The sequence below is a fragment of the Sinocyclocheilus rhinocerous genome, unplaced genomic scaffold (assembly GCF_001515625.1).
Source record: "Sinocyclocheilus rhinocerous isolate Xijiao unplaced genomic scaffold, SAMN03320098_v1.1 scaffold2752, whole genome shotgun sequence".
Classification (NCBI taxonomy): domain Eukaryota; kingdom Metazoa; phylum Chordata; class Actinopteri; order Cypriniformes; family Cyprinidae; genus Sinocyclocheilus; species Sinocyclocheilus rhinocerous.
Genome location: NW_015632119.1, coordinates 304,589 through 323,868, shown reverse-complemented (window position 1 = coordinate 323,868; position 19,280 = coordinate 304,589). Strand labels below are relative to the sequence as shown.

General features: G+C 37.8%; 1 protein-coding gene across 1 annotated transcript in view; it reads left to right on the top strand.

Moving 5' to 3' along the window:
• Nucleotides 1–456: 456 nt before the first annotated feature.
• The window catches only part of LOC107742203 (connector enhancer of kinase suppressor of ras 3-like), a 34,750-nt gene continuing 15,926 nt past the window's right edge, over nt 457–19,280 (top strand). Inside the window, exons 1-2 of the mRNA XM_016555098.1 lie at nt 457–667; nt 9,936–10,099. Coding sequence (XP_016410584.1) covers nt 616–667; nt 9,936–10,099 — 216 coding nt within the window. The 5' untranslated portion in view covers nt 457–615. The remainder of the gene's footprint in view (nt 668–9,935; nt 10,100–19,280) is intronic.

Below are 19,280 nucleotides of genomic sequence, written 5' to 3'. Positions count from 1 at the left end.
ATTTCTGTTTTACTCTTTTTTTTTTATATATCATATTGTTTATTATTGAATTGTTTTATAATTGATCATTATACTCTATAGTAAGAGAGAAATGTTGCTTGTTACTAGTATTTTATTTTTATTTTATTTTTTTACTAGTAGCCTAGTTAAAAAAAATAAATAAATAAAAATCAGCCTTGGTGAGCATAAGAGGCTTAGTTCAAAAATATAAACATAACAGTGAACTGTAAATGTAAATGTAGGCTATACAGCTTAAATAACGTGTTTTGAGAAATAACAGACTTCTAATTTGACCTCAGATGTCTGGGAGTATCGAGTCATGTGTTTGACCCTCACTGACCCATTCAGACGATTTAGCAGCGGTATACATTTGACCTGTGAGCGTGTAACCTGATCCGTGCTCTCTCTCTCTCTCTCTCTCTCTCTCTCTCTCTGTGCGCGCGCGCGAGTGTTTAGTTTCGGTCTGTAGAGCTTCAGCGCGGTTCCTGTGATCTGTTCATTGGTGTTTAGTGGTTAGACATGAGAAAGGACGCTCAAGTGTAGCTTAGGAAACTTTATGTAACTTTAGTGAGTTTGAGAACTTGGCCGAAACTTTCTGAATATCTGAAGAGAAGAATGGAGCCGATAACAAAGTGGACAGCGACTCAGGTTGCGGACTGGATCAGAGGTAGGCACTCAATAACTTGTTTCTCAGGTTTAAACCCCTTTAATATAACACATCGTTCTTTTAATTAGTTACATAAATGCGCCATGATAACCATAGTTTGACATTTTAAAATGAATTTTAATTCTTAAAATGTATATTTATTATTTATATATTGACGTGTTGATAAATATGATCGACGGCCAAGGTTTTATTGTAAAAACAATAGTAATTTTTGTTAGTAACTATGGTTACTATGCTAAATGTTTGTGAAGGCAACATCTACATCCCTAACCAAATGCAGAAACTCGGTGTTTATTTATTCCTCCCTAAGCATGATCGAAACCGGGAAAGCTTCTGAAACTCTGACAGCCTGAAAAGTCTACTGAACTTCTGCCGAACAATTCATACCTGAAAATAAATATACGACAGATATATTTAAAGGGCTAGTTCACCCAAAAATGAAAATTCTGTCATCATGTACTCATCCTCATGTCGTTCCAAACCTGAATGAGTTGCTTTCTTTTGTTGAACACAAAAGAAGATATTTTGAAGATCGCTGGTAATCAAACAGTTGGTGGTTGTAGGGTGAACTATCCCTTTAATATCAGTTTTTATTATTATTTTTAAACCAGCTGTTGTTTTGGTGATAAAACATACCAGTAGGCCTACAGTTCTAATAGCAATAATAATAGACCAGAAAAGTGATACATTGAAGCAATGGAAATTTTTACTCCCAGATTATTATTCCACTGAAGAGTCAATAGTTTATTTGCATAAGCAAATTTCTTTGAGTAGGTTGGACATCTTGTGGTTGGTCATTTAAATGTGAAAGTTGTTTTCATGCTCAGCACTTAAAGTCTTTCGGTTTGTCCTTTTATTTATACAGTGATCTCATTCTAGCTACTGTACCGTTTCAATAGTAAAGGATGTTATACATCATTATGGGTCATTTTGGATATTGTTTTCCCATTCAGACTGCTTTGTATTTCCGCCTTATTGTTGTTAGAGTTCTAGCAGATATGAAGTTTATCTTTAGAATTAGGATTGAAAGGCTGATCAGCGCATTATATGTTATTATGAATGCCATTTATCTGTTAGACAAAATACTTCCATCTCTGGATAGTTACCACATATTTGTTTGTCTTTGCAATTATTTGCGGCTTGTTTTTGTTGACTCAGTTGTACGTTTTCATACTTGCTCTCCATCTTGCTCCAATTGCCTGAAACAACACCATAAAAACTTTCACTTAGAGGAGACCTTGAGTAAATCATCAAGGTCCACCACAATATGAAATACCTATAATTCTGTGCTAACCAGAAACGACCGGCCATGCGATGTGAAAGACCTCTGAGATGGTTTGGGTCCAAGCCATTCACACACTTCTAAACAGAGCCAATGTTTCAACAGATGCATCTAATTATATACTGAGCCACCTTGAACGTTTCAAACCTGCTGTTCAGACTCTGGGTAAAAGTTGGCCTTTCGTGCTAATGAAGGACTAGCGTATCTCTCCTGACGCCAGTTTGAGACAATAAAAGCTGTGTCAGACAATGCAGAAGTGAACAGATGTGGTACCCTGGTCTCTAATATGTTCTGTATGTGTACTGATCTAGGATCAGCTCCCATTGTTAAACTGACTTGATGAAGACAGATACAGTATATCAGGCTATATATTTAAAAATGATCAACATTGCCTTAATCACTGTAACCATTTCCTTGAACAAACATGTCACATTTGAAGTGAATTTTGAGTAAATATTGTTCAAAATTGAGGTTCATTTAATATAAAAAAAGTTCATTTACATATAAATCGAAGTGAATTCAATACTCTCCTACCTCTGCCTTCTTATTTTATTACCTATTTAAGTGTAAGTGAACCAGCGGATCAGCAAACTTCACAGATCCAGGATTCAAGCATGGCCTTGTGTTTACATTTGAATCCTGAGTCACTGATAGCAGCATTAGCCCTTACTGTGTGTTTACATGTTCTTATGCGGTCACGCTACACCAACCGTTCACACACACCAGCTTTTTGTCGCCAGGTCGGCAGGTCACTGATTATTGCAGCATGGTATGTGTTTTATTAGCTATAAAAGCTATATGTGTTTGCTTTTGAAGCAATCTGCAGGAAATCTGTGGATAATTAGCAAAACGTGACTGCAGTTTCAATGACCTTTAGACTTAGCAATACAAATATGCGAGTCAATATTGCACATACATCATCCAGTGCAGTTCAAACAGACCAGGTGGAGAAATACGTTGGGCTGAAAATATGCCACATTGCCTGAAGTTGTTGATGTGATTATCTGTTATCAGCAGGAATCGTGCAGTAACACGCCTGCATATTTCAGCAGACTGACACACTTCACTCAATACAGTAGATATGTTTCCCTTTTAGGGATCAAATCGCTTCTGTACATCCTGGCCACATCAGTGCTTTTCTGACATCATCACTGTACCAGAGACTCATCGTTGTGCTGTAGGTACTTTTGGGACTCGTCTGCGAATCATTGTCACACATGAGTTGCGTGACTGCGGTTGGACTGTTTGTATATGAGGCGGAGACAACAGTTTCGTCTTTGTTAGTAACGTTGACTCTGAGTCATACACACACGCAGACACAAACACACTTTAGCACCGCCCTGCCAGCAGAAGAGAGGAGAGAGGTGACAGTTGTCTATCTATCTATCTATCTATCTATCTATCTATCTGTCTGTCTGTCTGTCTGTCTGTCTGTCCATTTGTCTATCTATCTATCTGTCTATCTATCTATCTATCTATCTATCTATCTATCTGTCTGTCTGTCTGTCTGTCTGTCTCTATCTATCTATCTATCTGTCTATATGTCTGTCTGTCTGTCTATGTCCATTAGACTATTCTATCTATCTATCTATCTATCTATCTGTTCATCCGTCCATACGTCCTTCCCAGTTCATTCCAAGTTTATGTAGCTTGTCTCATTCCTGTGTCACGTGTAACTGCTGAGAGAAATGCCTCGGCTTGACTTTGCTAACCATTTTGCATATGAAATAAATCCAGTTTTCATTATATGATCCCTCTATTCCTATTCAACAGTATTATTCAGGTACCATTTGGGAGCAGTCAGTGCAGTGAATTTATTCAGGATAATTGAGTCTCAATGAGCTCAAACTCCCTCAAACAGGAAGCTGTTATATCACTGCTGGAAATACCCCAGAATACACAAGCAGAGCTTCAGGAACAGCACGACAGCCGACTATGTGGAAGCTTTGTTGAGTTCTGGAGGGTTTGGATGGAGGAAACTCTCTTTTCCATCCCTCTCTCTCTCTCCCCCACCCCCCACTACTGCCTTTGTTGTCCCTCATCTCCTGCTGATGGAGAAGACTGATGTCATGTCACCATTGAGAGGGACACTAAATGCACCAAATGTTTCTTTCATCCACTCTTGCTTTCCATGTGAACACTTGTTTCTGATGGGAGAGGAGGGGCGGAGCAAACATTCCCTCTATTGACCCCCCAGGCTGCGGAATGTGCGCCAAACTTCACTTATTCACAGCTCAGACAACTAAGCACGTGCCCACAGTGCCCACAGTGATGAGCAGACTATACTGAAGGCTAGCTAAACAATGTATACGCTAGTAAATGACAAGGCCAGCTAAGCAGAATAGTCTGTGTTTAATAATAAATGGCTTTGTGCTACTTATTGCTAAAAAGCAGGATATATATTATACATTATATATTATATAATAAGCAGGCCTATAGTTTTAGCTAAGCAAGATAATGAGCTATAGGCAACAATTTTTAAGGCAAAGATCACATGTGGTAGTCATTTTTAATGCCTGATCAAACAAAAAAATTATATACGTATAAATTGAACATTTGCATAGGTTATAGGGTAAACAAATGTAAGCTAACTGAAAAAAACAAAGAACGAGAAAATTCACAATATATAGCTTCAGTTACATATTACATGTAAATTGTAAATTGTGCCAAATCACAACAAATTGCAAATATTTAATTTTATTATAGTATATAATAAGCAGGCCTATAGTTTTAGCTAAGCAAGATAATGAGCTATAGGCAACAATTTTTAAGGCAAAGATCACATGTGGTAGTCATTTTTAATGCCTGATCAAACAAAAAAATTATATACGTATAAATTGAACATTTGCATAGGTTATAGGGTAAACAAATGTAAGCTAACTGAAAAAAAACAAAGAACGAGAAAATTCACAATATATAGCTTCAGTTACATATTACATGTACAGTAACAAATAATTTAAAAGATGTTAATGGTCGTACACCATTAAGTGGGCAAGCCAAATCACAACAAATTGCAAATATTTAATTTTATTATAGTAGATGTTTTGCTAACATACTCTAAGTAAAGATGACAGATTTGATACTTTAAAGGGGTATCCCTTGTAAAAATTAAAATTAAAAAGTAAAAAAATAAAGTGCTTATTACATAATAATATACTGTACTTAAGTGCAAACTATTTGTTATTTATTTGCAATTAAATGAAAATGTATTACATTTATATTAAATGCAATTAGTTTTATTTAAGGGTGCTTTGATGACTCACTTTTTATTAGGACTTAAAGTGCATCTTTATACGTAATTTCATAATTTCTTCAATTGTCATTAAAATATGATTAATGTGTAGTGCCAAATGTACTTACAAGCATTTATAGTAAACTAAAATATAGTTTAATGTGATTTCTATTAAACCATGTATGTCGTGAATTGCACATTTATAATGATGTGTTGAATTTTAGTACATTTAAAATATATTCACTTTGAATGTAATACACTTTGAATATTATAATCAATACTGTACATGTATGTTAACACATTAAAATAAGTGTACTTTAAAACACTGACAGATTAAAACTGATTTAAAACTTTTATTTTGACATTATTACAAAGTGCACAGATTTGAACAGATTTGAAGTGCACTACAAGTTGCGCATTCAATACAATTTCTTTATAGTAAAGAATGCTACAATGCTATACAATGCTTAAATGCTATAGTTGAATTAATACAAACCTCTACAATGATGTTTCTCATTCAGCTACTGTCATGGTGGAGCTAGAAGGGAATCTACTAGAGAGTCTACTAAAGGGCAAAAATGGAATGGCCAGTGATTCATGTAGGCCTAGATATGGAGTGGAAGAGTAACGTTCGGCACCGTTTCGGAATCTTGGAGGAGTTTCAGTCGCACACGGAGAACAATAAACATTCTTCAGGTCTCCAAAGACTCGGTAGGAAAGCTTTAGATGTACACACTGCTACTGCCTTTTGTACACACGCTGACTTTCTCAGCGGCGCTCTCTCAGGGCAGCAGGCCAGCTCTGTCAATGAGAGACTCCATCAGGAGAAAGACAGGCCGTGGAGGAGAGAGACACCCTGCCCTCTCATTTGTAACTGAAGCTCGGGTGCCTCGGCCCTCTAATACAGCGCTTTTAAGCTTGTTAGTAATTTGGATGTGAGTGAGCTCAATGGATACGATTAGTGGGCTTTGTGGTGTCTGATTCCCACCACATAACACCACAAGAAAGACCTCATGCATTCATAGTCAAAGCAGCCAACTTTTTCAACTTTCGTAACTTACAGCATGAGATTACTGTAGTGTGAATACATTTATCTCTGCTAAATTTACCCACCAGGGTTAAGTGTTTATATCTGAGGCATTTTTGATTAAGATTAGAAGTTGTTGTCACATGGAACCACTGGGCTATAGCTCTTCGTGAGTGTTTAGCTCAGTTAGGACTTTTATTTTGTCAACTTTTTAATGTATCTTTCTTCCACTTATTAGTTTGTCTTAAAGAGTTCATCTTAAAAAATTAAATCAGCATTTGCTCATGTTCGTTCACTTTGATATGACTTGTGCTGCGGCAGAGGAGAAGATTAGTAGTGTATAACAGCTTGAATTCCTCACAAGCTTTTGTGGCTACGGAAGACTTGGAATGAATTGTAAAATTAATCAAATGGATTATGTTTATGAGGGGTTTATGGTGTTTTCTTGTCCTTTTAGGATATTAAATATCTTTTTTTTTCTTTTAATGCTTAATTTGAAGGCTTGCAGAGCATGTGATCATGTAAACAGATTTCCACCCACAAACATCCTCCTTCATGTTTTCTTCAACTTTCTCCTATGAACCGTGAGACGGTCAAACTTCTAAGATTGTAGGAGCTGGAAATAGAAACGCAGAAGAGACTGTTTTTTTCATGTATATAAGGCTAGTGCAGTGGTTCTCAAATGTTTTCAGGTGGTAGATCACTTTCCCACTAAAACAAAAGTTGACCAAATAACCCTAAACTCATTGAGGGGTCTTATTTGACATTCTTAATACTTTCTAAAATTATTTTATTTTATTTTTTTTTTGCATTTTTCTTATGAGTTGATAGACTAGTCAATTAATTCTGTAATTTAATTTTATTTAATTTAATTTTTACTAGAAGCTTCACTAAGGCAAATCTCTTGTGTATAAGCATATTTGCCAATAAATTGTATTGATTCTGATTCTGATTTGGAGATTTTATCTGCTGTCTCAAACTTAACCTGGCTTTTCACTGCACCGGCTTACAGACATCCACACAGCATAGACCATCTTTTATCACCAAATGTGCATGTCAGTCAAACTGAATGGCACATGCCTTCATCTCTTTAGCTTCGCCAGGTTATTTAACACAGAAATACCTTAAGAATTATAGATAACAAAAGCTGAGTTTAGTTTGCTCACACTACATCGGTGAACTGTTATTGTTGACACTTTCTCGTTTGTGGCAGCTTTTCTCTGATGGCTCCAGTGACACTGTGTCTCTCTTTTTGAGCTCAGAAAATGCAGCTGTTGTCTCTCAGTAGGGGCGTTGAGGGTGGAGGGTATTCAGGAGTCCCTAACTTTGCCCTTTGACCCCTCTTTGCCTCCTTTTCTCGCGTTCTCTTTGATTTTAAAAGAGGCATCTACCCCCCACAAAGAGCCACTTTTCATACTGCAGTCACACAAACAGTGGACAGAACAGAAGTTTGTTTTGAGCTCACCTCCCCTGATTCACACAAAAGTTTCAGCTAATATTCAGGGGGAAAGAGCTTCTCTGTGTCTTTCCCAGACTTGGTCTGCACAGTACTGTAAGTCTTTATAGCCTTCCAGTGAAATGCATTCAAATGAGTCAAATAAAGGTGAATCTTACAAAAACATGCCCAGGTAATTTCTCTCCCAGATAAATATAGTAAAATGTATAGAAAATAAAGCTTACATTAAAATAAAATTTGGATTTACTTTTAAACTATTTTCTAGTAAATTTAGAAGTAAACGGCAAGCAACACATTGAATTAAACATGGGATTTTGAAGTAGAAAGACTGAAATAGTATTTTCCTGTAAAACACATTCTGGTTTTAGTTTTATTAACAGTTGAAAAATCAGTTTTCACAGTATATTTTTAGAATCATTACGGTTTTTTTTTGGATTGTGACTAGAGCTGTCAATCAATTAAAGGGGTCATATGATGCTATTTTAAATATTTGAGACTTTAGTCTTTGCAACTTTACAGATCTTCTTTATGCACCAAGAGCTTGTAACACTCCAAAGAGAAAGGAAAACTTGAAATCGCATCATATGACCCCTTTAAAACTTTTAATTAATTAAAATTAATTAAAAAAAATAATTAATAAAAAAATTAATTACATGATATGATGATTAATTGATTGGATTAGCGTGAATTGCTCGGTTGGTAATACGATTTCTTATTACTGTAAATTTACACACTGATAAATGGGAATGATTAATTGGGCTTATTTTGTATTACTTTGTACATTTTGCTTTTGGACTTTTTTTGTAATTCTAATTATTTTAAATGATGATTCTAATAAATGTGATTCAATATGCCTATATATAATTATGATGTATACTATTTAAATCTTTTTTTTTTTTGCATTACAGTTATAAAGTGTAAATTTAGGGAAACCATACAAAAATATTTATTTATTTGTTTGTTTGCTTATTTATTTAATTTCTATTTTTTATGTATATTAAATATAATTTATTATTACTGTCTTCTGACTTTGGGGTGCAATATGGTATTCACCCATTTATGCCAACCCTCTTATATGCTGGAATAAATTAAGTTGGTAATTCCTAAAATTAATTTTTACATTTCAGCAAAACATGAGATCACATGAAAGGGTTATTTTGACATCATTTGCTAACTGTATTTTGAAATCACACAATAAAAACAGGCAAAGTTGCCTAACAAAGACTTAAGCCCTGTTCATACCAAGCACGATAACTATAAAGATAACGATAAAGATATCGTTCTAAAAATCGTTCTCAATAATAAAGAATAGCAGAGTCCACACCACAACTATAACGATAAAGGCACAGAGAAACGATATCGTTGCAATCACTTTCAGAATGATTTTTTTCCAGCTGATGAACAATACAAACATTGACAGCTGGAGAATTTAAAGCGGCAGACGAGCCGCTTCATATATGAATCGCGAGATTCTGTCTTCTAACGATTCTAATTCACAAGTTTCAAAATCAATGTTCTAAAGCAGCGGTTCTTAATTATGTGTCTCGCGTCCCCTGCTCTGCATCTCTCTCTCTCTCTCTCTCTCTGCTCAATCGGGCTCAAACTGATAAGCGATATTAACGACGCCTTTGTTTACAATACAACCAGAGCACATGCCGCTGAGGTGAGGGACGGGATGTTTAGACGCGCACTAGAGGCGGTTTAGCCAATCACAACACACTGGGCTAGCTAACCAATCAGAGCCCATCACCTATTTCTGAAGGCGGGGCTTCATAAAAGCAGGAAATGATCATCGCGTTTCTCATAGAAGGGACAGAGCTGTGTGGAATAAAGATAAATTATGTGAAAAATAATACGTTTTTAAAAAAACTAAGCATTAACACATGTTAGACTGCACCCCATAAACACAATCAAGCCTAGAAACAAACCACTGAACACCCCTTTAATTAATGACAGCATGACTGCATTTTCTCACACACATGGAGTCCAGTCACGTAAAACACAGGACAGTGATGTGATCTCATAGATCTTGCTTTATTTGATTACCCTTATATAGCAATGATCTGTTCTCAGATCAGGTAACTGGCATTTGACGTGAGAAATACTGAGGAGAGTGGGACTCTTCAGGCTAGTGCAAATGTCTTATATTGACTCAACATCTTAACGTTTGCACAGACGCTTGTGGTGTCAAAACCCATGTGGATCCACACTCTCCCTGAAAGAGTTTCTTTGTGTTCTGTCTCTCATTCTCACTTTCTGTCTGTCTCTCAGGGCTGGACGACAGTCTCCAGCAGTATGTTCCTAACTTCGAGAGAGAGAAGATCAATGGAGAGCAGCTTCTGAAGATTTCCCATCAGGATCTGGTGGAGCTGACGGTGACCCGTGTCGGCCATCAGGAGCTGATTCTGGAGGCTGTGGATCTCCTCTGCGTATTGGTCAGTGCTTCAGCTGCCCCAAAAGCTCACTCCCGTCCAATCAGATAGGATTTTGCTTCCACACATCCAATCAGATTTCCCGGAGAAACCTTGTCCAATCATATTTATCTCCATCAGGAATTATATATAGGTGCTGACCTTTGCCCTCCTTTTTAAAGTATTTAGCATAGGTTATGTCTAGCACACTGCCATGCTATTCTTACTGTTCCTGCTATATTTAGTATGTATGCTGTGAGCAGTATGTAGATTTTCTATATTCATGAAATATTAAGATCTACTATAGATTTGGCCTAAAATTCCAAAATTATGCAGTGTACAACACTGTATAGAATACTGTATCCCACAATGCAATGTCCAGTGTGGCAACTCTTTCTTTACTCATTATTTTATTGCACTGCTAAATGTTAAGATATTTTATAGCAACAGCCTATAATCAAAATAGTTCAAGATTACTGGATACCGCTAACATGAAATATGATGAGATCATGTGACTACAGTGTAGCATACTACTAATTTGTTGTAGAAGTTTCATTTAATATATTAATGTATTTTAATACATTATTTATTGGCTTAAAAGTTTTGCATTTTAATGCAATTTTGTGCAAAAAAAAAAAATATATTGGCACAATGCAATGCACTCAACTTGAACTTACATTTCCAGTGTGGCAACATCAAATTTGTCTTAAAGGGATAGTTCACCCCCCAAAAATTGAAAAAATATATTTTTATATAAATATTGATTACTTTAAAACTCTCTAATATTAATGATAACCAATATTATACCAATATATTATATCTAACATTTTTCATACTTTACATTATTATTTTGTGATGCCTAAACTTATTTTTTAAAATGATTAATTTTACACTATACTATATGCAATGCATATACACAATGCAATACACTCAACTTGAACTTACATTTCTAGTGTGGCAACTCTTTCTTTACTCATTATTTGATTCCACCGTGAAATGCAAAATACATTTTACTCAAAATTAAATTCAAAATGGCAAAATAATCAAGATAATCCACTCACAAGCAATATGACAAGGTCATGTGACTGCAATGAAGCATACTACTAATTGAAATGCTTAAAAATGTTTCTGTTCCTCTTATTATTTTGAAAGTATTCCATTATCAGCTTTAAAATGTAGCATTTTTAATGCAGTTTTGTGTAAAAATGGCTTGGCAGACCAAAGGAATCAAAAAGTTGATATTACTTCAGTTTCATTAATCGCGTTGAGTGCATTGCATTGTTGGAAACATTACCCAGCATATTATGTTCTATTGCATATTACTGCATATTTTGACAAATCTATATATCCATAAATAAAACTGCACACTGTTCATATGTACTACACAACAGTGTCCTCATACAGAATGCTGGATCTGATCTGATCATTAAGTAAAGGACTCGTCACACTGATTCAGACCAGTAATGTGTCAGTTTTGAATCATTAGTCAGATTTTTTGATTCATTAAAAGAATCGCTCTTAAGAGTCATTTGTTTGCGAAGTGGACTAAAGTGGTTGTGCTGTGCTTGTAGCCAGCGATGCAGGAAACACTGCTACAGAAATAGTAAGAGTAGTATGGTAGTATGCTATTCCCAGCATTCCCATAGTGGTCAAAGCCAAGCACATCAGTTTCTCTGAAGAGCTTTATTAAGTCACATGCCTCTAAAATGACATATTTTACTGTTACTCAGGCCACATAAAGCTGTTATCATTTTAAGAACTGTTTGATCACAAGTAAGTAGCTTAACATTCTGACACGTATGCTCTTATCTAACATCGGAGGAGAGGTTTCTCCCCAGCGTGAGCTCTGTTATAGGTGGAGACTGCCGTGAACAGGAAAGCAGAGATTTCCCAGGCATTCCGATCAGCTGTTTTCTCTCGCTTCCTTCCCAAGATTTCTCCTCGACTCCCCCCGCGCTCTTTCTTTTTTCTTCTCTCGGACAGTATTAATGACCACAAAGTGCACCTTAAAAACACATAGTGAACGTTCTGCCTGTGTAAATCCGTGTGTGTGTTTGTGTACAAAGTTGTAGAGAGTGCCGATTCTTATCGCAGAAGCCGTGTTAGCTGTCGCTCTGTCCCGACATTGTGGTGGATATGAATAGGGAGGGTCAGTTGGAACAAACAGTGTCCACTGTGTGTATTCAGAGTCTATTCTGTCAAGATAGGAGACTGACACAGGACCTTATAATAGGAGACTGCACCCTAAAGAGACACTGATGTTGATGACACTGACTTTCTGTTCTATCGCCATTTTTCTATGTAATTGGTTTGTATGTGAAATGGTACTTTTAGTAAGGAAGCTTATACAATATGTATAAGCATCAAATGTGTCTTAAAGGGGTCCTATTATGCTCTTTTACAAAGTCTGGATTTTGTTTTGGGGGTGTACTAGAACAGGTTCTCATAGGTTATTCGAAAAACACGTTATTTTTCACATATTTTACATTATTACAACACCTCTCTCCCCAGTCTGGCATGAACGGCTCGAATAGTTCCTGTATCAAATGAAAGCCCGCCTTCTGAAATACGAAATGTGCTGTGATTGGTTAGCTGGGCCAGTGTGTGTTGTGATTGGTTAGCTGGGCCAGTGTGGGCTGTGATTGGTTAGCTGGGCCAGTGTGGGCTGTAAAAAAAAAAAAATATATATATATATATATTGATTACTTTAAAACTCTGTAATATTGATATAAATATATTGATTTCTTTAATACTCTCTAATATTGATGATAACCAATATTATACCAAATTATTATATATAACATTTTCCATACTGTACATTATTATGTTGTGATGCCTAAACTTAATTTTTAAAATGATTAATTTTACACTCAAAACATACTATTATTATACTATTTTATCTAAACAAAATAATAATAAAAAAAGAACAGTCCAAAAATGTTTAGGCCTAAATTTAAGATTTATTTAAATTGCATATCAAATTTCAATCCATTTGGATTACACAGATTTAACATAAACAAACTGATAGACTTATTGATGCGTCAGTCATATATAAATGAAACAGGTAAGAAACGTTAGATTTCTACACTCAAAAAATCATTGCATAGTTGTTGTTTTTTTATTGAGTATTTGCATCTATTTGATTTAATTTAAAAAATCATATTTTTAAAATGCATTTATTCAAATTGCTTAGAATCAGCATAAATCTGTTCATTGTGAAAATTAAATGTATTCCGTTAAAAAGTACGAAGTATGGTTAAAATATTGCTAGCTGTGGAACAAGCAATATTAGTTCATTTGTATGAGATTAAAAGAATTTAGATTGATCGATGCTAAATATATAAACCTGGTTATTTTGTAATTAAAACACATCCAGTTATATTGAAATCTTGCTTGTTTCCTACCCGTTTCATTTATGCATGACTGACAAATATACATCACATTAAGTTTATTAGTTTATGTTAAAACTGGTGGTTTTATGGTGTTTTTTGGAGGTTGACAGCACCTGGTCATCATATGCAAAAAGAAAGTCATACAGGTTTGGAACACGTAAGTGAGCAAATGACAACAATGAGTGAGCTAATCCTTTACATCCGTCCATAATTGTACAAAAATTTTACAAAAGGTGTGTTTCTTGAATGAATGAATGTGCCTGCAGCAAACAGTAAGCAGAAGCTTTGTGTTTTGGTGTTACATGTTGGAGCTCTACCTGTCAGACCGGGTGGCTTTTCAGAAGGATGTTGTTGAGAAAAGATTTTCCGTTTGTTTTTAAGCATCACCTGTTCTAAGCAGTAGTGAGCGGAGAACCACAGAGGAAGTGTATGAGGGCTGGAATAGACATTGCGGTGTTGAATTTGTGAGAGGTCAGCATATAGCACTCATGGGTAGAATGTTCTGGAAGATATCTCCTGGAGAGCAGGAAACAGATGTGACCCACCCACCTGTCAGAGAGCCCCCCGCCCAGCGCTCGCACACGCAAACCCATACAGACAAACACACAGCAAGCTAGCGCAGGAAAATATGTCACGCCATTGTTCCAGTAGTTTCCGCCCGGCGGATTGAGCCTCATCTTAACTCTGTGTTGTATCTGTTAGGTCTCTGGTTATTTTTAAATTTGCTTTCATGAGGACGTGCTAAACTCCCCAAAGCTCTCTGGCTCAGTTCCACTCCGGTAAAGTACCACAGTTTAGTAGAAGACAGACTCAAAAATGTATGTGATCCATAGAAAACATTTAATCTGGAATCCATTGCATGTCCATGAACATTGGACTATTGATAGAGGAGTCTGAACAATTTCTAATGCTACCAGTAAAAAAACAACAAATCAAAACACCTTTCCAAATACAAAAAGTACACTAGTTTTTCTCATCAAAACAACTACAAACTTACCAATACCTGTCATGGTTAGCCTAAATATTTCTATTTTAGTGGGCCCCAAATGTGACGCTTTCTTGGCTGAGCCTGTTTCCAGCTCTGATTTAAAAAAATGAAATAGTGGTGACTTAATTTCTTGCACTTGGGACTTTATATCTGGAAGTTTTGACTCCTTCACAATTGCAAATTTATATTTTACTATTTCAATTTAATATTTAAGTTTTAACTATATGTGACTGCAACTTAATATCACAATTGAGACCTTTTTTATATATTCAGTATTGAGACTTAATGTTTCGTAATTTAAGTTTTTACTTGTCAGAATTGTGATTCACTTACACTTGTAATTGCAAATTTTGCAAGTTTTGTCAATTGCAAGTTTATCTTACATATTCTTAAATATTTATGATTTAATTTTTTGTAATTGGGACTTTATATCTTACAATTTTGACTCTGTCACAATTGCGACTTTTTTACTATTGCATTTCAATATTTCTCAATGTTGACGTTAAATGGGACAATTGTGACTTTATTTGTTACAAGTGCGCCTTTTTATATCTCACAGTTTTAACTATATGACAACTGCACTTTTGTCACAACTGCGACTTTGTGACTTTTTATATTTCCCTCTTGTGACGTAATGTCTCGCAGTTTCAACTTTCTCTGAGAAATGCTTTGGAATATTTTGTGTAAGTGCTTTAAGATCTCTTATTCTTTCAGCTCCTTCTCTTTCTGTCCTTCTCATTTATTTCTCTCAGGTATTTTGGTGCCTTTTTTAACCTGATTCGGACGGTAATTGTTTCTCATGGGGACCTAAACTATTGTCAACATTTACAGAGGTTAATCTGTGATTTTCTTGCTGTCTGTATCCAGAATGTCTGTGTTTTTCTCCCACCACCCACATAAAAATCCCCAGCCGAATTACCTACAGTTTTTTGACAAACATCAAGGTCCTGTGGTAATTTAATTGCCGTCCGAATCCACATCTGTGAGTTTACAAAAAGAAAACGATTAAAAATCCAGTAATTTTTAAATCCTTTTTGACCATTGCCGAACACAGTACGGTAACTGTTGCACTTTGCTGTAATTTGCATGCATATTTATTACTGAAATGCTGGAAAGTATTTAAGAACAATATTTCATTACTGCCTCACAACAGCAAGTAGGAGCTGTTAAGAACAAAAAGAAGATAGAGAAGAAAAGCACGTAAACATTTGAAATGGGTCATTATTATGGCAGCAACAGGTATGCAATACGATTTTAAAATATGTGTTATATATGCCTACAACTAAATACATAAAAATCTCCACATTTATAATGACATCCATCATTTAGAGAGATAAAATGCAAGACAGAAAACCATTTAAACTATGGCGCGTCTATTTTCCTATTTTTAAACAGGAGATTTAAATAATCAAATGCTTGTTTTGAGATCTGACGGTGTTATTTGCGTTAAACTCATTCAACATTAAACAGCCCCTACAGTCTGTGTGTCAGGATTCTGGACTGTCTGTCGTATTTTACCTCTGTCTTAGTTCCTGTTTTCCTTTTTTGGTCATGTTTCCTGTTCTTGTTTAGTGATTGATGATTCCGCTCACCTATGTTTGCAATTATCCTGTGTTTATAAGTTCCTGTCTGTTCCTTAGTTCTTCGTCGGGTCTACTTGTTGTGAACGTCTTCCTTGTGCTCTGTCTCCCTGTTGGATTATTAAAGACTCTCGTTTTGTGAAATCTCCATGTCTCCTCGTGCCTTGCTCCAGCGTATTGTGACAGAAGACCCGACCAGGAAACATGAGGCAGACTACACATTTATACTAAACTTATCGAGGGACAGACAAGTGCGGGGAATCAACTAATAATGAGACAACGAGAACAGGAACATGACCAAATAAGGGAACACTGAAACAGAAACAGGGGCAAAACAGGTCCATAATCCTGACATATCGCCCCCCTCCCGGAAGGTGTGTCCTTGCGCCGTAGAACAACAGAGGGGGGGAACAGGTGGGAACTAAGGAGGAGGCTCGGGAGGAGGACAGGCACCCAGGAGGGGGCCGGCAACAACGCCCGCCACGAGGGAGAAAGCCGCAGACGATGTGAGCGCGGAGAGGAGCTCCGCCCCCTGCACCGCGGCTGAGGGTGAGCTGTGTATGGCGCGGTGACTGTGCCACACCGAAGAGGAGAGGGCTCCCATTCCTGAAAGCCCGGAGGCTCACAAATGCCCGCCCTCCCACCTGCTCCTGCCTCCTCCTCCGCTGTCATCTGGCAGCCCCTCTGCTCGCCCTCAGCCCACCATCTATGCGGCGCAAGCTCCACTATGCGACTGCCATCCTCCAGCGTCGCCGTGGTCAGAGTATCCTTTGACTCCGCCTCCAGCCTCTGGGCTCCGGACTCCGCCTCGGCCCGTTGACCTGTCGGCTCCACCATGGCTCCTAGCTCCCTCCTCTGGCCTGGCAGTCCACTAGCTCCGCTGGGCTCCCTCGTCCCTCCGGCTCCGCCTTGGTCTGGCGTCGATCATCCTGCGCCTCGAGACTCCACTCCTCTGGCTTCGCCTCGTCCATTCGTCCCTCCGGCTCTGTCAGGCTGTCCCATTCCTGAAAGCCCGGAGGGTCACAAATGCCCGCCCTCCCACCTGCTCCTGCCTCCTCCTCCGCTGTCGTCTGGCAGCCCCTCTGCTCGCCCTCAGCCCACCATCTATGCGGCGCAAGCTCCACTATGCGACTGCCATCCTCCAGCGTCGCTCGGCTCTGTCAGGCTCCTTCATCCCCTCGGCTCCTCCTCAGTCCTCTGTCGCTCCGGCTCCACCGCGGCCTTTCGGATCCCCGCCTCCGCGTCAGTCGCCGGCGCCATCTGCTCTGCCATGGCCCTCCGGATCCCCCCCATCGCCCTGGCTCATCGGCTCTCTGTCTCCACCTCGGGCTCCTCCACCACCTACTCCGCCGCCATTGGTCGCCCCCCTGGAGTCGGCAGCCATTCCTCCTCCATGGCTCCTCCCTCCGTCGGCCCCACTATGGGCCGCCATTATGGCTGTGGACTGGGTCCTGCTTGGCTCCTCTTGCTCCAAGTTCCTCCTGTTTCCTCCCTGGCTCCTCCCTCCATCATCACCTCCCTGGACTCTGTCTGCCGGCCCCCTCCCGGGTGTCTGTCCTCCTTCTGAGCCTCCTCCTAAGTTCCCACCCGTGCCCCCCCTCTGTTGTTCTACGGTGCGAGGACGCGCCTTCTGGGAGGGGGCGTAATGTCAAGATTCTGGACTGTCTGTCCTGTTTTACCTCTGTCTTAGTTCCTGTTTTCCTTTTTTGGTCATGTTTCCTGTTCTTGTTTAGTGATTGATGATTCTGCTCACCTGTGTTTGTAATTATCCTGTTTTTATAAGTTCCTGTCTGTTCCTTAGTTCTTCGTCGGGTCTACTTGTTGTGAACGTCTTCCTTGTGCTCTGTCTCCCTGTTGGATTATTAAAGACTCTCGTTTTGTGAAATTTCCACGTATTCTCGTCTCCTCGTCCCTTGCTCCAGCGTATTTTGACGCTGTGAGAGATTCTGCTCTTAATTTCTGGCAGTTGAAGAGGGCAGCATGAAATGAACAGAGGGTGGATTACCCCTTTTCATTCCTTTAATAATTCTGCCATCATGAACTCATCATAGCTAAAGCTTTGTTATAATACAAAAACAACAGGAGAAGATTCCAGAAGAGCACCTGCATCCTCCTTGAACTCAGTGCAGGTTAATATTTCTCTCAAACACTTGTATTCTGTGTTGTTGGAGCTGACCAGGCCAAAGGCTCTGCACTTTTTGGCAGACTTCAAGTCTGTCGGTCAGTGTCTGGCTGGGTTTAGGGCAGAGACGGCTTTCTGGAATCCCTTTGAAGTCAGGCAGTGACCATGTTCATGCGACAGCTCTGACCGGTGCGATGGAATGTGATGGGATTTTTAGCTGGAAAGGTTGTGAGAATGACCCGTGCACTGTAGCCACTGTCACATGGCATTACAAACACCACATACTTCACATTTCATATCATTAAAGTGGAAGATACACAAACGGAAACTGCTTTAGCGCTTGATAAGCGAGGCATTTGTTTGTGGTACTGTTAGCATCACTGTTATTATTGCTTATGATTAGGGATTTGAACAAACCCCTAAAACTAAGTTTTAAACTTCAGCCTGACAGTAAAATGGGACAGCTTGCACATGTAGAGTACTTCAAATCTTAAAAGTATATTTTTAAAAACAGTTCTTAGATAATATTAAGACACTTTCATAACTGTTTTATAAAACACTTAATTGCAAAAGTGTAGTGTTGTAAAGTATTTTTTTTTAATCATCATGTTTTAATAATCTTTTAACTTGCTTTAAACAAATACACTTATTCTGATGTGTTGTCTAACTAATTTTAACTGTAGTGCGTTATTTGATATTTTAAGTTAGTATATGTACTAAACTAGAACTTGATCATTACAAGTGTGTAATTACAAAATATATTTAAATGCATAACATACAAGCTTCAATAGAGATTAAGGGTTGATCATAAATGCTTGTCAGTATATTCGGCAGTACACTTTAACCATATTTCAGTGACAACTGGTGGGTCAAAAAAGCACTTTAAATTTCAGCACTACAGTTTAGTACATTTTCATTTAATTGCTGTTAACATGCTACTGCATCGAGTGTCTGAAAAAAATTATTACATTCATTTCGCACTTAAAAGAATAGTTCACAAAAAAAAACAAAACATGAAAATCATTTACTCACCCTCATTTGTTCCAAATTTGTATGAGTTTCTTTCTTCTGTACAACACAAAAGAAGATATTTTGAAGAATGTGGGTAACAAAACAGTTGATG